This window comes from Rhinolophus sinicus, linkage group LG11, assembly GCF_036562045.2.
Source record: "Rhinolophus sinicus isolate RSC01 linkage group LG11, ASM3656204v1, whole genome shotgun sequence".
Classification (NCBI taxonomy): domain Eukaryota; kingdom Metazoa; phylum Chordata; class Mammalia; order Chiroptera; family Rhinolophidae; genus Rhinolophus; species Rhinolophus sinicus.
In genome coordinates this window covers 9,010,813-9,029,680 of record NC_133760.1, presented here as the reverse complement: position 1 = coordinate 9,029,680, position 18,868 = coordinate 9,010,813, and the positions used below count along the sequence as shown (strand labels likewise).

The 18,868-nt window shown below is 55.5% G+C and overlaps 1 protein-coding gene across 1 annotated transcript in view; it reads left to right on the top strand.

Moving 5' to 3' along the window:
- CLPTM1 (CLPTM1 regulator of GABA type A receptor forward trafficking) overlaps positions 1-14,546 on the top strand; it is a 29,439-nt gene extending 14,893 nt beyond the window's left edge. Inside the window, exons 5-14 of the mRNA XM_019754877.2 lie at positions 1,965-2,082; positions 7,305-7,390; positions 8,103-8,223; positions 8,788-9,032; positions 9,763-9,856; positions 11,798-11,988; positions 12,254-12,349; positions 12,672-12,807; positions 13,400-13,567; positions 13,806-14,546. Of these exons, the coding sequence (XP_019610436.1) occupies positions 1,965-2,082; positions 7,305-7,390; positions 8,103-8,223; positions 8,788-9,032; positions 9,763-9,856; positions 11,798-11,988; positions 12,254-12,349; positions 12,672-12,807; positions 13,400-13,567; positions 13,806-14,107 (1,557 nt within the window). The 3' untranslated portion in view covers positions 14,108-14,546. The remainder of the gene's footprint in view (positions 1-1,964; positions 2,083-7,304; positions 7,391-8,102; positions 8,224-8,787; positions 9,033-9,762; positions 9,857-11,797; positions 11,989-12,253; positions 12,350-12,671; positions 12,808-13,399; positions 13,568-13,805) is intronic.
- Positions 14,547-18,868: the final 4,322 nt, after the last annotated feature.

Below are 18,868 nucleotides of genomic sequence, written 5' to 3'. Positions count from 1 at the left end.
TGATTAGAACACTGAGGTACAGAGAGGTTAAGTGAATTTCCCAAGGTCACATAGCTAGTGAGAGATTTGAACTCCAGCTATCTAGCCTGGGATTCTGGCAGCCCCAGGTTCAAATCCCACCTTCTCCAAGAAGCCCTTCCTGACACTCAGGGTCAGGCAGCCACCGTCCCTGGGCTCTCCTACTCAAGCCCTGCTCACTCTGGTGGGTTGTCCCTTTCTAGACATGGATCTGTTCCCCCCCCGCCCCCTGCCACGGGACTGTGACCCCCCGTGAGGGTAAGGCTGGGACTGTCTTGATCACTGCTATGTCTCCAGCTCTGCCCATCGTGGGGCTGGGTGAAGAATCAGTGAATGTTGAGCAATCAGTGAATCTGCTGAATCATTGAAGTTGACATTTCCTTTGGGGCTGCTGCCCTCTCAGTTCCCCCTAGCGGGTCTCCATGTCTGCTCTGTCTGTCTCTGTTTTGATCAGTCAGGGTGGCTGGACGCAGGGTGCGGACGCAGTCTTTCTGAGGCAGACAGGCTAAGCCGTGCTGACGGGGGGCTCCCACCAAGATTCATGCCCAGCCCCTTGGCTCCTCCCTGAGGTCCCAGTTAGCCTGAGGGGCAGCAGCCAGGCAGTGAGAACTTCCCCCAAGGACTCTGATCTGACCCTCCTTCCCAGCTTTGGGGTAGGAGGGTGTCTCAGTTGCACCTGATTTTAATTTATGGAGGTGACTGTGGCAACATGGAGAGGCCAATGCCACTAGAAGAAGAATTTATTACTTACATTTGCAGGGAAGAGGGGGCCCGCCATACCACACAGGGCCACGTGGGGAAGCATCAGTTTGGGCAGGAGCTAGGGGAGCAGGGAAACCTGGGCCACACACTTCGTTGGGGTTTCCACGGGAAAGACAAAGCAGGGCAGGGAAACATCTTAGGACCGGCTAGTTTGGATAATGTTGGTGGGCTCTGGGCTAGAGGGGTGGTCTCTAGTTGTCTGGTACCTGGTTCCCGGTGATTACGGCAGCTTGGTGTATGAGCGGTAGCTGAAGGGGGTGAATGGGGCTGTGGACTTAGGATTGGTTGGTTTGCATACTAAAAGGGCAGGTGAGTTGTTTATTATCTCTAGGAATTAGCTACCCCTGCAGGTAGGTCTCTACCCAGCCAGCTAGGTCCACCGAGATGTTCAAACCTAAAAAACATAAAATACAAAAAAACATGAACACAGCGATGGGCTTCAAAGGCAGGGAAGCGAAGAGGATGCAGGATGACCAAGTGAATCCCAGCTCTGCATGAAGATTAGACAGAGGGTTCAGATGCCCTTGCCATCTACCCCATGCCCCTCTTCAGTGTCTTCATCTGTGCCAGGTGGGAGAGAGTGTAGTGCCCCTTCCTTGGGAGACAGAAGTGAAAGGCACGGGCAGATGTTGGGAGGCAGAGCCGCGGAGGAGCCCACAGACGGGGTTCGGATGCACTCACTCGCTGCACATTACGTAACCCCTCTGCCTGAGCCCCAGTTGGCTCATCTGGAAAATGAGGGTAATAACGTAACACTACCCCTGCGTGTGTTACAGGAATGTGTACCCATTGGATTAGTCAGTTACCGTTTGAAGTGCCTGGAGTAGGGTCTGGTCCCTGCTGTTTGACTGTTGAATGAATTAAGGTCGCTGACATTTACTGAGTTCCAACTCTGCCTGAGTGATCTGCTAGGTGCTCTGGGATCATTCTGACAACACTGCTGTGCTTTCAGCTCTGATACCTGCATCCTGCTGGTGAGCACTGAGGCTCGGTGAAGGAAGCCTGAGGCCACCGCGTGCTGCTAGAGCCGGGATCCGCGTCTGAGTCTCTGACTCCAGTGTTTTGCTCTTAACTGCTCACCTACACTGCCTGCCCAGCCTGAGAACGGGGGCTGGGGAAGCTGCTGGGAGCATGTGTAGTGAGAGGCTTTAGCATTTCCTTCTCCCTCTTGGCCTGCCTTGCAGAGCGTCCAGCAGAATGGCTCAATCTACATCCACGTCTACTTCACCAAGAGTGGCTTCCATCCAGACCCCCGACAGAAGGCCCTGTACCGCCGCCTTGCCACGGTCCACATGTCTCGGAGTAAGTCAGGTCCCAAATCCCAGACCCACCATTCAGGTGGCCAGGGCCTGGGCACCCCAGCTGGTGCAGGGCATCTAATCCCAGAACCACAGGGGCAGGCAGGAACCCTGAGCCCGGGGAGGCTGGGACTGACAGACCCCCCCTTTGTGCCTCTGTGGACCCCCCTCACGCGGATGGGAGAGCAGTGGGCTTAGAAAGAGCCACTGGACAAAGAGACTTTCGAAGGGGAAAAGACTGGGCCAGCTTTTGTACAGTACCTGGCCTGGGAGAAGTAGATGCTCTAGAATAGTCTGTGAATGGACGATGGGTTCATTGATACTCTAGAATAGTCTCTGAATGGACGATGGGTTGGTTGAATGAGCAGAGGGAGACTCCAGTGTGACCTCTAACGCATATGTCAGCCCAGCTCTCGTGAATGGGTGCAGCACATATGTGCTGCCCTTGGAGTGTCTTGTGGGACCGTACCCGGCTCCCAGGTGGCCCATTTGTGTGGGTCCCACATAGCTGTGCTGTGAGCTCTTGGTTCCCAGACACACACCTCTGAGCAGTGCCCTTCATTTTGGAAGGTAAGATGCTGGGGCTGGGTGCCCACCAGCAGAATCCCAATCAGGTGAACAAACCCCTGGGACTGCGAGTGACCCTCAAGAAGCCCTAGGTCAGGGCTGGCCATTTGTGACTTCCGACACAGCCTTGCGTTGAAACAGGTTTTCTCTGCCCAGGGCGTCTTACTTTTTTGTTTTTTAAATCTCTTGTTACAAGTACAGTTGATTCTTGAACAACACAGGGGTTAGGGGGATGGCCCTCTGCGCAGCTGAAAAATTCATGTATAATTTTTGTTTTCCTTCTCCCCTCTTCTGCTTCCCCACCCCACTCCGGTTCAAGCTGTTGTTTCTCAGTCTACTTGTGTAGGACCCAGCTCCCTGGTCCATGCTGGTATTATGAGCCTTGCGCTCCCCCTGGCTGAGGCAGTCGGTCACCAGTTGTCAGTTGGCTGCTCACAGGGGGCTGCTGGCCGCTCCTGGCCGCACATGGTAGCCCATGGCCGCACACGGTAGCCCATGGCAGCTCACTGCAGCTGGGCAGCTCACACCGATCTCCGGCTGCTCTCCACAGCCCAGCGGCAGGGAGAGCTGTTGTTCACAATCTTAGCTGTAGAGGGCGCAGCTCACTGGCCCATGTGGGAATCGAACTGGCGACCTCGGCGCTCCAACTACCTGAGCCACGGAGCAGGCCCATGTATAAATTTTTTATTCCCCCAAGTCTTAATCGTCCCTTGGTATCTGTGGGGGATTAGTTCCAGTATTCCCCGCGGATACCAGAATCCACGGATGTTCAAGTTCCTTATATAAAACGGTGTAGATCAGTGAATACCATCCACCCTCCGCATCTGTGGACTCCCAACTGCAGATCAGAAACAGTACCAGTAGAGGGGCTCAACAGATGTATTTTGAGTGACTGAATGAGTCAATAAATAAATGATCAAATAAATGCCCCTACATACATAGGATCTATGTAAAATAAAAATAAAATCTGATAACATGCTCCTGTAAATAATTCCAAAAAAAACAGTACAGGTGTTTATTTTTAAAAATCCACAGAGAAGTGGACCTGTGCGGTTTAGACCCATGTTGTTCAAGGGTCAACTGTGTATGGTTTAAAATTCAAATAATCAACCAAACAGTGAAACTCCTCAGTCTCCTGTTCCCCCTTCCTCTCCTCACTGAGTCCCCACCCTCAGTGGCAACTGCTTTCAAGTGCATTTAGCCGTTTCTTCTGCTACTTAATCCCCGAGGCTCCCAATAACAAGTTGAGACCTCAATCTCTTGGTTTTTTCAGTTTTAGACATTGTCTCTTGACTTCCTACTCTAGAAGAGGAAATCCCAACACAGGAACATAATTTGATTAGATTAATATTCAGTGTGCAGATGATTTAAGTATGTGACTCTTATTTACATCTGCAACCACACAGCAAACATAGTTTAGTTTTTCCTTCCTGTCCAACTTTTCATTTTCCATGAGGTTAATGAATCTTGGCGTTTTTTTGCTCACTCTTTGTGTCTTTGTCCTTGAGTCCACTGTCTCCTGATTGGCAGTCACAGGACTCTCCCCGTACCTGAGTTTCAGCAGATCTGGAGAAGAAGGCTCCCTCAGAAAGCCCTGTTTTCCTGCATTTTGTCCCAGTGTAACGTATTTTTGCGTGCTCCATCCATCTCGCTTTTATTTTATTGTGCCTGTGGGTTTGGTGACAATCCATCTGGCTGTTTTGTGTGGCACAGTAACAGATGTACTTCTCTTCATGTGGGTTAAGTCTTTCCTACTTCTTTTGGTACAAAAATATCCCAAAGGATAATTGTTTTGTTATTATCTACACTGGATGAAACAGAAACTTGGTGACTCTATGTCGGTCCCCAAAACTAATTTGGAAAAGTCGTGTGTCATCCCCTCCCTCCCTTGTGTGCTGAGCGCTTTTCTAAGGGAGCATGTCTGGAATATGCTCTGCAGGGTGTTCCACTCACTGGCTTCCGTGTAGCAGGATTTGCAAAGATGCAGGCAGAGGCAAGCTGAGGGGGTGTGGCTTGCAGGGGCTGTCCCCATGGACATGTCCCCACAAGTGGGATTCGTCAGGGGTCTGGGGTAGATGTGCCTGACGCCTCAGAGATTGCCTTGCATGTGACCCAGTGTATGGCTGCTCGCTTGCATCCTGTTTACCTCCGTTGATGCTAGTAGTTTTTTGTGGTTTTGTCCTTGGTGATCTGTGTTGCTGTATGGCCAGGTCGTGTTCATACTCACTGTGCAGATGTCGGCGTCTGCAGAGTCTGCAGCCAGTGGACCTGGAAAGCCCACCAGGATCACCCAGGCTTGCCTTACAGCTGGGACCCCTTGAAGCAGAGACTTGGAGCTGGCCACCTGCCAACTCCAGGGCGAAGAATGAGAGTGTGGGAGCAGACCAGCGCCCTTCTCCCCAAAGGGCCAGCAATCTGTACTCTAGAGCAGCACTGTCCCTTAGAGATATCATGCCAGCCAGTAATTTTAAGTTTTCCGGCGGCCACATTAAAAGAAAAACTAAAAGAAATCATAAAATTAACGTTAGTGATAATATTGAGGTCAGCATATTGTCATTTCAACATCTAATCGGTATAAAAACTGAACGAGATTCTCTTACTTTCTGTTTCTTCCTCTGCACTAAGTTTCAAAACCTGGTGTGTGGTTTGCACTTCCAGCACGTCTGTTTGGATCAGCCCGTTATCTGTGTTCAGCAGCCCCATGGGGCCAGTGACCAACCATCTTGGATGGTGCAGTTCTAGAAGCTTTAACTCTGAGAAGAGGGGCCTCTTTCCTCCTCACAGAAGCCAAGTCCATTTTGTGTGAGCCAAAGCCTGTCTCTTGTGCCTCTTCCTTCAGGCCCTCCCGGGGCCGGGCGGGCATGGCTCCTCCCTTCCCTAGACAGCCTCTCCCTGGTGTGGAACAGCAGCAGGACATGTCCTCCTGGAATTTATTCTTTAGGATGCCCACCCTTGGGTGTTTACTGTTCCCCCTGGACGTGGGGGCAAGGTCTCAAATGCATTAAAAATGATAGGAGTGATGGGATGATATTTGCGTTAACAATAAAAACAGCAGGCCCTAGGCTGAAACCCTAACTGAGTTCACTCCCGGAAGTGTTTTTGAACGAGAGCTCCTGTATAGAATCCAGAAGCCCTGAGCCCTGGTTCTGAGTGGGTGAACAGGATCTGGGCCCTGTGGTTTGTGTAAATGTGACATGCAGGGACTCTCAGCCTGGCTGGGCAGAGCAGAGAACCACTTCCCAGTGGTCCAGTCAAGAAGAGGTGGGACTTTTATCCCCATTCCCCATAGGAGGGACCGAGGCCTAGGGAAATGACGGAGCTCATCAACATCCCTCAGCCTATAGGAGAATGAGCTGGGATGTGACTCCAGAGCCCTGTTCTTTGCCAGCTCACTTCCCCATTTTCCCATCTCTCCCTGACCCTTGGGGGCAGGATGGAGGAGTCACAGGAAGGGCAGGCTGCATTTTGTCCCAGTGTAAGGAAGAGCTGAAAAGTACCCAAGCAGGGTAGTGGTGGGGAGATCAGGCACACGCAAGCATCGGCCCCTTCTACCTGGCAAGTCGTGACATGGTTCAGGGCAGGGTGGCAGAGAGCCTGTGGCCAGCCAGGCCTCTGCAAGAGGAGGTGTGAGGGCCACTCCTGGCTGCACGTATTTCACAGCCCCAAAATATTTCTCCCCCAGGTGGCTCTGGGCTTTCTCTGGAACTGTCCTCAGCCCTCCTGTTTATGTTCATGTATTCTATCGGTCATCACTAGGTCCCTCCCAGGGGCCCACCCTCGTGCAGGGGATGTGTCAGGGTCCAAGACGAATCCTTCTGGGGTTCTCAGACTGGTTGAGGGGATAGACAGCAGACAGGTAAACCAGTGGGCAGGTGAATTGGGGGCAGTGATGGCATGTGGTGAAGGAAGCAGCGAGAACCATGCCTGGGGGCCTCCTTGAGGGGTGGGCAGGGAAGCCCTGTGGAAGGGGGACTTGGAAGGTGAGAAGGAGCCAACCAGGGCAATGCCAGCCATGGTGGATACATGTCAGGAGGACAGAACAGCGTGTCCAAAGGGGCCAGGTTGGCACATTTGAGGAGAGGGGTGAGGCAGGTGAAGGTGGGAGGGGCGAGGGCTGAGAGGCCGGGGTGTGTGGGCATAGCAGGACCCCTGCTCTGGCAGCGGGGGCAACAGGAACCATGTGGTTCCCACTGCGGAAGCAGTGGGAGGACATGATTCGTTCCTGGCTGCCCTGTAGCGGGAAGGCCATAGGAGGCAAGGGCAGCTGCCAGGAGGCCGGTGAGGAGGTGACTGTAGTCATCCAGGAGGGGATACCATGACTGGCTTGGTGTGGGGCCCTGAAGGTGGGAGCTGTGGTTGGATTGGAGGCATGTGCTGGAGGGGGCACGCCCAGGACGGCGAAAGGGAACAGATGCAGCGCTTCTGCCTAGAGCCGTTTGGTGCGTGCTGGTGTCACTGTAACGATGGGGAAAGTGGGGCTGGAGCTGTGAGAAGGCAGATAGCTCAGGCTGCCGGTCACCATTAGCATCAGTTAGCAGGTGGAAGAGTAGGAGCCGGGAGACCAGTGAGCCGCTGTTTATGCCCAGAGGTCTGGGGTCTGGATCTCCCAGGGGCCCGCAGGTCTCATGTCCACCCCCTCTGCCTCCTCCCCTCCCACAGTGATCAACAAATACAAGCGCCGGCGGTTTCAGAAAACCAAGAACCTGTTGACGGGGGAGACGGAAGCTGACCCTGAAATGATCAAGGTAAACATGAGTGGAGCTGTCAGGTCCTGGGGGCGTCCTGCTGTTCACAGCCCAGCAGCCAGGCCATGGGGCTCTCACCACCACTGAGCCGCTGTGTAGGCTCAGTCAAGTCTCCTCACCTCTCTAAGCCTCAGTTTCCCTCTCTGGAAACGGGATTAGGAAGCAGAGCTACCTCTCAGGGAGCAGGGAGGATTCTGGGCAGGGTGGGTCCCCTCACTATTCCCACTTTCCGATGGGGAGACCTGCCTGAAGTGTCATAGCCAGGAGTAGCCGGGTGGGATTCCCACGCAGGCAGCCAGGCCCAGGGCCCTGGCTCAGCGTGGCACAGAGTAGGAACTGATACTGAGGCTCTAGCAGGAATTTCTCAGGCGGGCTGGGGGCGCCAGGGTGTTAACCCGTGCTGGGTGCCAAGAGCCTTTCTCTGCAAGGCGGTCCCAGGCATGAGGTCCCCGAGTGTGGAGGCTGCATGTGGGGCCCCCTTTGCAGCCTGGCACACAGTCCCTTCCAGATCTGCAGGCCTGCGTTTTCTACTCTGGCTGGGAGTCCAGGGCGGTGGGGTCTGTAAAGGCTGGCATGGGGGCTGGCCAGTGTGAGCCCTCAGCCGACATTTACTGTGATGGTTACTCTGCTGTCGTGATTGTCACGGGAGCTCTCAGGAGGAAGTGAGCAGGTGCCTCTGAGGCTGACCCCCCCCTCCCCAATCTCTCCTCAGAGGGCCGAGGACTATGGGCCCGTGGAGGTGATCTCCCACTGGCACCCCAATATCACCATCAACATTGTGGATGACCACACGCCATGGGTGAAGGGCAGCGTGCCTCCACCGCTGGACCAGTGTGAGGCCCCCAGCCCCTCGGGCTCCTGACTAGGCCTTTCCCTTGTGTCCTGGGTCTCCACGTGACTGGGTCTACATCTCCCCAAGCTCCCCGCCCTGCCTCACCTCTCCCTAGACACTCCCCTTCCACCCCAGCACTGACACCCAGTGTGCCAAAACCAGTCTGTAGACAAGTCTCTTTCAGCCCACAAGCTGTTTTTAAAAAAGTGCATCACTGGCTGACTTTGGAAATTGGGGCAGCATCACTTAAAAACCCAGATTCCTGACTTTAACAAAACCCTGACATGTGGTTACCTGTGGGGCAGCCGTGGCCTGGAGCTGAGCCGCAGCTGTCCCCTGCATTGGGGCCTTCCCGGCCCTCCCTACCTTGTCCCCTCCACTGAGGTCCCGTGGCCCTTTGGATTCCTCATGGTGCAGCCGAAAAACGTCCTGTCTTCCAGTCTCTGTCAGGGGACCCCATCTGAATTTGCCACCTCTGTTCCGGGAGACCTAAGGGCTCCCCACCCATACGGGTGCCTGTGGCTGCAGCTCAGGCTGAGCAGTGCCCCTGCCCCTTGTGCCGCAGATGTGAAGTTCGACGCCGTGAGTGGCGACTACTACCCCATCATCTACTTCAACGATTACTGGAACCTGCAGAAGGACTATTACCCCATCAATGAGAGCCTGGCCAGCCTGCCGCTCCGCGTCTCCTTCTGCCCGCTCTCGCTCTGGCGCTGGCAGCTTTACGCTGCCCAGAGCACCAGGTCACCCTGGAACTTCCTGGGTGATGAGTTGTATGAGCAGTCAGACGAGGAGCAAGACTCAGTGAAGGTGAGGCGGACGGTGGGTCTTCCCGACAGTTTCCTGGGCTTCAGGACGGGAAGGGGAAGTAGGCCAGGCTGGTGGCCCGGGGACCTGGCCAGTGCTCCCCGGGCCGGTTTCACACCCTCCCAGGCCCCTCCCCACCTTTATTCCTGGCTGATGCTGGGGATCCTGTGTCCGAGGCACCTGTGGTCCTTGTCACAGCTTTTCTGTGTCCTTGGCCGGGCCTCCGGGTCTGGCCCTGTCCTCCCTGCTCCTGTCCCATGGCCCCTTTCTCCCTGACTTTGAGCCCTGACTCGATGTCTCTGCTTTCTGTCCCTGTGTCCTTGAGTACCTCCCGGTGTCTCCATCTTTCTCTGCCTGTGTCTGTGACATCGAGACTCGGCTGTGTTTGCCTGGGGTTATCTTCCATGTTGGATTTCTGCTCCTCATGCCGACTGTCCCCTCACCTTGTGGTCACTCTGCCTCTCTTCCCATTGTTCTCTCTCTCTCTCTCTCTCTCCTCCCCCATCCATCACTGGCCTGCCTCTCTCATGTCCATCTGCCCACCTCTGCCCCGCTCTCCTGACCAACACATGCTCTCCCTCTGGGGGCAGCAGCCCCAGGGGTCAGGTCTGTAGAGAATGTCAGCAGGTTCTTCTGGAGGAGAGAGGGTGGGCTGATAAAGGTGCTGCCTGGGTCAGCCCCCTGGCAAGGGCAGGGCCCTGCTCACAGGCATCTTCCCCCACCCCACCCCCAGGTTGCGCTCCTAGAGACCAACCCCTACCTTCTGGCACTCACCATCATCGTGTCCATAGTCCACAGTGTCTTTGAGTTCCTGGCCTTCAAGAACGGTAGGGGTGGGACCCTGGGGCCTATGAGAGGCCATGGGGCTAGGGACGGGAGGGTACCTGGCGGGGGGATAGGGCCTGCCCCCTCCCTCTGCCCCTCCTTTCCCACAGGTCCTCCCCCTACCTGGGGTCTCTCAGCCATTTTCCAGAGGCCTAGTGAACTGGTGAGGGCGATGACCCCAAAACTCCCAGCTCAGAAACTCCCATCTGTGGGGTGTGGTGCTGGGGGAGGGGTTGAGCAGGGGAACTCCAAGCCTGGGAGCAGGGAAGCCCCATAACTGCTCCCATCACCCTGCCCAGCAGGCTGCCTGCTGGGGAAGGCCCCTTAGGGCTGGGTGGACGGGGCCCACCAGAGTGGGAAGTTGACAGCCCTGTCCTGAGAAGGCCCCTAGGTTCCAAAGGTCAACAGTGGTGATGGCCAGGGTTTGAGGAAGATTGGCCACGTGCCAGGTGCTGTTCTGAGTGCCCTCACCAGTTAGCTCATTGAGTCCTTGCAGCTACAGCCCCATAAGGAAGGAAGCCTGTTGTTAACCCCACACTTATGGTAAGGAAGCAGCGGCTCAGAGAGGTTAGGTAATTTGCCCACGGTCACACAGCTCCCAATTGTCAGAGCCAGGATTTAGACCGAGACAGCCGGCTCTAGCACCCACTTTCATCCTCTAGGCCCTGCTGGCCATTTACTCTTTCCCTAGAGAACCCCAGTCTGAAGGAGGCCTGCTGCTCCACAGCTTCTGGAAGTGACAGTAGTAATGAATATTATCATTATTATTATTATTATTATTATTATTCAGACAATATGTCATGATTGAGTTACCTTCTAGAAGATTGTAATGTCAAAATTGAGCAGAGGCCTAGTAAGCTGGGTTGGCTAGGGTCCCTCTTTTCCTGATGAGAAATGAAGGCACAGAGGAGTGGTCAGTTGCCCAAGGTCACACAGCAGGGGTGCAGGCCTTGGGCGAGCCCAGCTTTACACCCCATGCTTGCAGCCTCCCTGGTCTGGAGGAGGACTCGGATCCCCTCGCCCCCACCAGAACCCCATCTCTAGACCCATTCAGACCAGTCAGGATTGGGGGGGTTCTGGGAATGTCCCCTTCAAATCTCAGGGTCTGATGGGGAAGAGGGGAGTCTGCCAAGTTTGCTGGAGCTCCAGAATCAGAAGCAGAGCAGGGTAGGCCACCAGGGTATACAGCCCTCACTCACTGAGTGTAGAGCTGGCCCTTTGTCACCATGGGCCTGGCTTCGCCTCTGTAAGGCATTGTGGTGGGTGGCCTCCTGTGGCCGTAGGTGTTGGATGCTCAGCCCGGCAGGGTCAGACGGTGCTGTTGTCCCCACCTGGCTGGTGAGGGCTCAGAAAGGGGCTGACCTGGACCCTGCGGGTGGGGTCCAGAAGGAACTGCAGTTGGATACCAGAGCCTGGGGCCCATGTGCATACCCCAGGTGTCTGTCGGCCACTTCCCTCATGGCTTCCGGGCGGTGGGCTGGAGGAAGAGGTATTGCAGTATGTGTCCCAGGTCTTCCCAGGCGCAGTGCCCTGGCACCAGGGTAGACAGGCCAGGTCTGGTGTCACACAGTCCCAGCTTCTGTCCAGATTCTACCAGGCCAGGCTGTCAGGCCTCAGGGAAGTGCCTTCTCTGACGGGCCCTTAGCACCTGGAGGGTGGTGAGCATTTGGGATGTGGCAGCAATCACCGTCACCAATCAAGGGACTACATCCTCAGGGTGGGGGAGAGGGGGAATCTGGACATGAGGACTGCAGAGGTCCTGCCTGTCGGCTGCTCTAGGTGGCCCCTGAGAAGCAGAGGCTCCTCTTGGGAGGGGGAGGGGTCTGAACCCCTCCCCCTTGGCTTACCCTGCACCTCTATGGGGGGTCTGAGGAGGGTGGGGTCTGAGGGAGCCGCAGGAGGGACTTGGCTCAACCTCCCTGCTTCTCAACTGCCGCACACAGATATCCAGTTCTGGAACAGCCGGCAGTCCCTGGAGGGCCTGTCCGTGCGCTCCGTCTTCTTCGGCGTTTTCCAGTCCTTTGTGGTCCTGCTTTACATCCTGGACAACGAAACGAACTTCGTGGTGCAGGTCAGCGTCTTCATCGGGGTCCTCATCGACCTCTGGAAGATCACCAAGGTCATGGATGTCCGGGTAAGGCTGGGCTGCCAGGCCGTTTGGGGGCAGCCAGGGGTTGGGATGGGGGTTGTCTGGTAAGCCAGACCCTGGAGCTGGCCCCCGGGAGTTTCCCAACGCCTGCCGCACTCCCAGGACCAAGGGGATTTTCACACCAGGGGATTTTTCAGGTCACACGTGGGGCAGGGGAACTGGGAACAGTGGGGAAGGGCAGGGGCTGGAACAGGCATGGGGGGCAGGAGCCATCATGGCAGCTGACCACGGCCTCCCTCCCTGTCTGCAGCTGGACCGGGAGCACAAGGTGGCAGGACTGTTCCCCCGTCCAACCTTCAAAGACAAGTCCACATATGTCGAGTCCTCAACCAAAGTTTATGATGATGTGAGTGACCCCCACAGTGGGCCACAGGGAGGGTTTCTAAGCTCCACACACTCCTGGGGACCCAGGGGGGTGGGCAGTGGGTGGGAGGGGCCAGGGCATCTGCCTGTTGACTGATGAACCCATGCTTTATGACCTTTGTCACAGCCTCTAGTGTCACTGGCCTGCCATGTATACTTCCTGGCCAAATCCAAAGTTCTCAGGGCCACCTAGAAATTCCCCCAGGCCAGCCTGCCCGTCCAGGTGTGGGTGGGTAAGGACGGGGAGCAGGGGTGCCAGGTGGGACCTGAGGAGCTGGGTCCCAGCCCCACTCTGTGCCCCACAGATGGCGTTTCGGTACCTGTCGTGGATCCTCTTCCCACTCCTCGGCTGCTATGCTGTCTACAGCCTCCTGTACCTGGAGCACAAGGGCTGGTACTCCTGGGTGCTCAGCATGCTCTATGGCTTCCTGCTGACCTTCGGTGAGCAGGCCTGTGCTGTGCCCGGCACCCTGTTAGGGCAGGTGCTCAGCCAGCATCCCTCCACCCGAGTCTGGAGTCTGGCTGTGCTGGAGACTCGGCAGTGAGCACATGAGCCCAGCATTCACAGTGTGGGGAACAGACTCATCCCCAGACAGGGACAACCCAGGGTGGGCAGGGGTGGCACATGGGGGTCTCGAAGGGATGCCTGGTCCGGTCTGGGGCTTTGGGAGGGCTTCCGGGAGGCCATGAATGGTGCATTTCAGTCCTTGTCCTCGGGAACCCATAGAGAAAACAAGCAGACAAGCGACACAGCATGTGACAGGTGCTGGGAAGGGGCCGAAGTGAGGGGTTTACATTAGAGGGTGGTCAGAGTGACGTCTACGGAGATGATATGTAAACAGCCCTGAAAGATGCCAAGGAGGGAGCCATGCAAAGGCCCTGAGGTAGGATGTGCCTGGGGGTTGGAAGTGGCAAGGAGGCCAGTATGGCTGGAGCAGTGAGAGGAAGGAGGCTAGAAGTGAGGTCAGAGAGGTCAGGGGTCAGGACGCCCCTTCCTCTGCTCACGGGTGTCCCCTCACTACCACCACCACAGGCTTCATCACCATGACACCCCAGCTCTTCATCAACTACAAGCTCAAGTCCGTGGCCCATCTGCCCTGGCGCATGCTCACCTACAAGGCCCTCAACACCTTCATCGATGACCTGTTCGCCTTTGTAATCAAGATGCCCGTTATGTACCGGATCGGCTGCCTGCGGGACGGTGAGGCCCCGTGGGCAGGCAGGTGGGTGGGACAGCAGGAGGCTTCCACCATAGCTAGGCATGGGCAGGACTGAGGGCCGTGGGCTGAGGCAGGTGCCCTGGCCCCGGCCCCTGCCTGGGGACTCAGTCTGAGGAGGTGCAGCCGATTCATTGCAGGACTACCCCAGCCCAGCCCCACAGGATGCTGGGGCCGGGTGGGCCCCTTCCCTTCACACTGACTCCCTCACCCCACCCCCAGATGTGGTCTTCTTCATCTACCTCTACCAACGGTGGATCTACCGCGTCGACCCCACACGGGTGAACGAGTTTGGCATGAGCGGTGAGGCCCCGACAGCAGCTGCCCCCGTGGCCGAGGCCCCGACAGCAACAGGGGCCCTCCCACCCCCACCCACTCCTGCCCCCGCCACAACCACCACCGCTGCCACCAGGGAAGAGGCCTCCATGCCCCTGCCTGCCAAGCCCACCCAAGAGGCCAGCTCTGCTACCACCGAGCCCCAGGAAGTCCCTCCAAAGCCAGCAGAGGACAAGAAAAGGGATTAACCATTCCTGGTCCTGCTCGTCCACTCCGGCCCCTGGTGACCACCGCCCCCACTGCCCCGGGCCCCTCGCCTCCCTTCCCTGTTGCCCTTCCCCTGGACAGATCGGGCCGGGGCGGCAGGGGGCCCCCCTTGGACCAGGGCCCAGCGCGTGGTGTAGGGGCTGGGGCAGGCCAGAGCACATGGTTTGTGGAGGCACCATCTGTCTGTCTGGTCCTGTGTTTCTAGCCGTCTTGCCCCACCAGCCCAGCACCATTGGGAATCATGGTGAAGCCCACACAGTGCTGCCGAGGAGTGGGCCAGGCGGGGGAGGTGCCAGGGCCCCTCTGGGATGCCCATGGCCATCCATCATCTTGTCCCTCGTCCCGCGACCATCCCCCTCCTCCCAGACCGCCGCCCTTTAACACAGTCTGGATTTAATAAATGTGGGTGTTTAACTTAAACTCAACAACCCCCCTCTAGCCTTCCTTCCTCTTTCACCTTGGAGAGCAGGTATGGGTGGTTCTCCCAGGTCTGGGATGGAGACCTGCAGGTTGCAGGACACAGTGAAGTGGGGACAGTCACCCTCTGTGCCATGCCCCTTTTTCACCCTTCTCCCCCTCCCAGCAGCCCTCTGAGGGGGCTTTTATAACTGTCCCCGTTTCACAGATGGGGAAGCCGCTTGCCGTGACCCCGCTGCACCTATGCTCTTACCCACAAGGCCATATCTGTCCAGCTGAGGCTTGGCGCCTCACCTGTGCCCACTGATTGTCTCCGGGCCTCACGCCGCCAGGCAGGGCAGGAGTGCAGACCTGCCTTGTGAGCAGACACCCACTGCCCAATACAGGCTTTATTCAGTGGTCCTGGGACCCTGGATGCATGACTTCCCTTCTCTGGGCTTATGCGCTCACCTCCCAGGGTCACAGCAGGGGTACATGGGAAATCCTTGCGCAGAGCGCTGCTCAGCATAGCACCCAGAGCTGTTGGGGTATCACCAGCATCCCCAGGGCTGCCAGCACTGAGGACCCAGCCAAGCTCTCAGTGGGTTGTGTACATGTCTTCCCGAAACCGGGTGCTGGGGCTGTTCACCCACTTTATAGGTGAGGAAACTGAGGCCTCTGGGCGTCCCTGCATTCCAAGGGGGTTGAGCCCACATTCCCTGATTTACTTCTGGGGAGGGTGGTCTCCTTAACATGGTGGTGAAAGGAGGCCTGTGGCTGAGGACCACAGCAGGCTCCCTCAGGTTCCACTTGTCTCCCCACCCCGCCCTGCAGAGCCAGGCAGGGAATCCAGGAGGTCCCGGGAGGTGGTGCATACAGAGCCCCACGTGTGTACACACATGCGCGTGCACACAATCACGTACACATGCACAGGCTCCTCCCCCGCTGAGGGAGCCACAGCCCGCTCCACTCCCTCCCCTGTTCTGTGCCATTCCATGGCTCCCAGTGCCCTAGGAGAAACCCAGGCTCCCAACAGGGCTGCTCTGCGGAGGCCCAGGCGTGTGGGCTCTCAGGCCACCTCCTCACTGGCCTCATCTCCCCTGGCTCCTCCCACAGCCTTTGCAAAGCCTGTCAGCTGTACCCCAAAATCACTCAGGAGTCTCACCTCTTCACTTCTACTGAGACCACCTGGTCCGGGCTCCAACTCGCCCCCGCAGGGTCCCCACCCAGCCTCCTCCCTGGTGCCTCTCCCAGGCCTGCGCCTTTCATTCCCTCTCCATCCAGCAGCCAGAGAGAATTTTCTAAAGCACAAGCCTGACCCTACCTGTCCCCCTGCTCAGAACCTACCATGGCTCCCCTTAGGAGAAGAGCACAGGTTCCTAACTGATGAGCAAGACCTTGGGGAGAGGGGCTTCTTGAGCTCTAGAACCTCATCTCCCTTGTTTTAACTTGCCGTGATCTCTTACCTCCTGGCTCTAGACTATGCTCTTCCCTTACTTGGGGACACAGGTAAGGCACATAACTCTACTTTACTCTCTGCATCTTTCAGGTTGCGGCTCCGATGTCTCCTGTAGGAAGCCCTCCCTGACCACCCCCTCTGAGCCTCCCCAGCTTCCCAGGCTCCACATCCCAGCCCTGCTTACTATGGGATAGGTCATTCTCCACATGGGGACTGAGCCCCATGAGACAGAGCTAGGGCTGTCTTGGTCACTGCTGTGTCCTGGGCACAGTGGAGGTGCTCCGGGAATGTTTGCTGAGTGTGTGTATATTTGCACAGACACACGCACACACACATATCTAGAAGTGTGGACCTTGATGGGGCCCACATTGACCCTGGTGGAGAGACTGACATGCAGTCAGCCAACAAATGGTTCCGAGCCCCTCCCCTGGACGTTGCCCTAAGCTGGGGGGTTCTATGTACACAGCAGGGACCAAGACAGCCCCAGGCCTGCCTTCATGGAGCTCAGAGCCCAGCAGAAATCCTGAGTGCTGAGGATTTCTGACACGTCCTTTTGCTTTTTCACCCAACAAACAGCTGGGAGGCCTGACATTGGTAAAGGGCAGAGGGTAATCAGGTGGGCTCCTGGTCCTATAATAGCAGCCACTAATCTATGCTCCTTATGAGCCAAGTTCTAGTGCAAGTGCTGTACGTGGTTTGCCTCATCCATTAAATTTAATACTGATGTTCCCATCACCTTACAGGCCATTGCTCTACCCTCATCTCCACTATTTCCCCAGCAGTCTCTCCACTTCCAGCCTGCTTGCTGTTCATTGAATATGCCACACGTTCCCAACTCAGGGCCTTTGCACTTGCTGTTCCCTGTGTCTTGAATAATCCTCCCTAAATATCCACATGGATCCTTCCCCTTTCAGCTCTCTGCTCAAATGTCATGCTGGACCCTCCCTCAACTTCCTAACCCGAATAGTACCCTCCAAATTCGATCCATATATCCTGCCTTATTTTCTGTAGTACTGCAACCACCCCCAGACATGTATTTGCATATCTGTTTTCCCTCTGTCTCCCCCACTTGGATTTCAGGGCCACGATGGCAGGAGCTTTTGTCTGTTAGGTCCCTTGCTGTGTCCCCACCTTTTGGAATAGTGCCTGGCACCGTTATACTGTGTGTAGTAATAACTCTAAGTCAAATGTTCACAAGAGCAGATGAGAAAACAAACCTAAAAAATCAAGTTGTCTGTCCAAAGTAATGTGACTCAAGTATTTAGAACACAAAGTGCTTAGAACAGTGCCCAGCACATATAAGAGCTATATACAAATGCCAAGTAGTATTAGTATCTTATATAATCCTCACAACCGCCCTATTATTAGACCCATTTTATAGATTAGGCTTAGAGTGATGAAGTCAATTGCCCAAGGTCACACAGCTGTTAAGTGGGAGACCTAGGATTTGAACCCAGGCAGTCTGATTCTGGACCCTCAATCATAACCTCTTTTGCAATGCTCTTGTCATATGCAGACTACAGCTTGCAGGCAAAATCCAGTCTTTTCCAGCTGTTGTATAATTTTTACATTTTTAAGTAGTAAAAGCTCAAGAACATTTCATGTGAAAATTACACAAAATTCAAATGTCAGTATCTGTAATATTTCATAGGAACACAGCCACGCTCATTGTTTCTGTACTGTCTGGCTAGTTTTGTGCTATGGCAGAGTTGAGCACTGAGACCGTCTGGTCCTCAAAGCCTAAAGCATAACAACATATTTGCTATCTGGCCCTTTGCAGTTTTTAAAACATTTGCTTGATATTGTGTTGTCTAGCAGTAGTTCTCTAACTTGAGCTTATATCCACATCACCTGAAGGGCTGGGGGGGCCACACTTTCAGAACTGCTGCTGTACACTATTCTGCCTCCCAGGAGGAGGTACCAGGCCTGGCTTGGTGAGTGCTGTGCCCCAGTGCCCAGTGCAGTCTCTGGCAAAGAGCAAGTACTCTAAGTAAAGTGTATATCCAATGAATCAATGAGTCTGTGTGGGCCATGGAGAGAAGAGGAAAGCTCAAATTTTACACATGAGCAGACAGCACTCTGTGACCTGAGGTTGCCTCACATCCAAGTTGGAACCTAATGACCACTCATTCTCAAGGATGGAAAGCTTTAGAAATATGATCTAACCAAATGGCTGCCCCTTCTTGAGCCTCGGTCTCCTCTCTGAAAGAATCCTAATTCTATCACATGCTTCTGATGTTACCGCAAGGTCTGAAGCATCTGTGAGGCTCCCAGGTAAACTCTTTGCTCAGGGGTCAGGCACACAGCTCAGTATGTACTTTGGGGCTACACTGTTATCATTCCCAGACTCAGTTGCTGAGCCTTGGATCTTCAAATGCTCTGGGCTGTTAGGAAACTTGAAGGGGTTGTTGGGGAGGAATAACACATCCATCCATTCATTCAGTAAACATTTACTGGGAACCTACTCTGCAGGCGCTGTGCCAGGAGCAGGGGATACAGCAAGGAACAAAACAGACATATCCCAGAACTAACAGTCTAGCTTTAAACGTTTAAGTATCTTCACTCCCAATTTACAGTTGTAAACGAGGTGCAGAGAAACCATGGAGGCTTCGTAAAGATCATTATTATCAATGACGGTTGTAGAGACCTGGCAACCTCTGATCCCGAAGCTTCCCTTCCAGCCAGAGAAACAACAGGTTCAAGTTCCGCTGGCGGACCTGTGTGCGGGCCTCAGTTTCCCCGACTTGATCCGTAGGTAGGCGTGAGTGGCCCTAAGCAAGCCTTAGTTGTCTCCGCCAGAGCTCTATGGCCAGCAGCGCAGGCCCCTCCCGAGAGCCCAGCCTCCTCTTCCCGGCCGGCCCCGCCCCCGCAATCACGTGACGCGTGG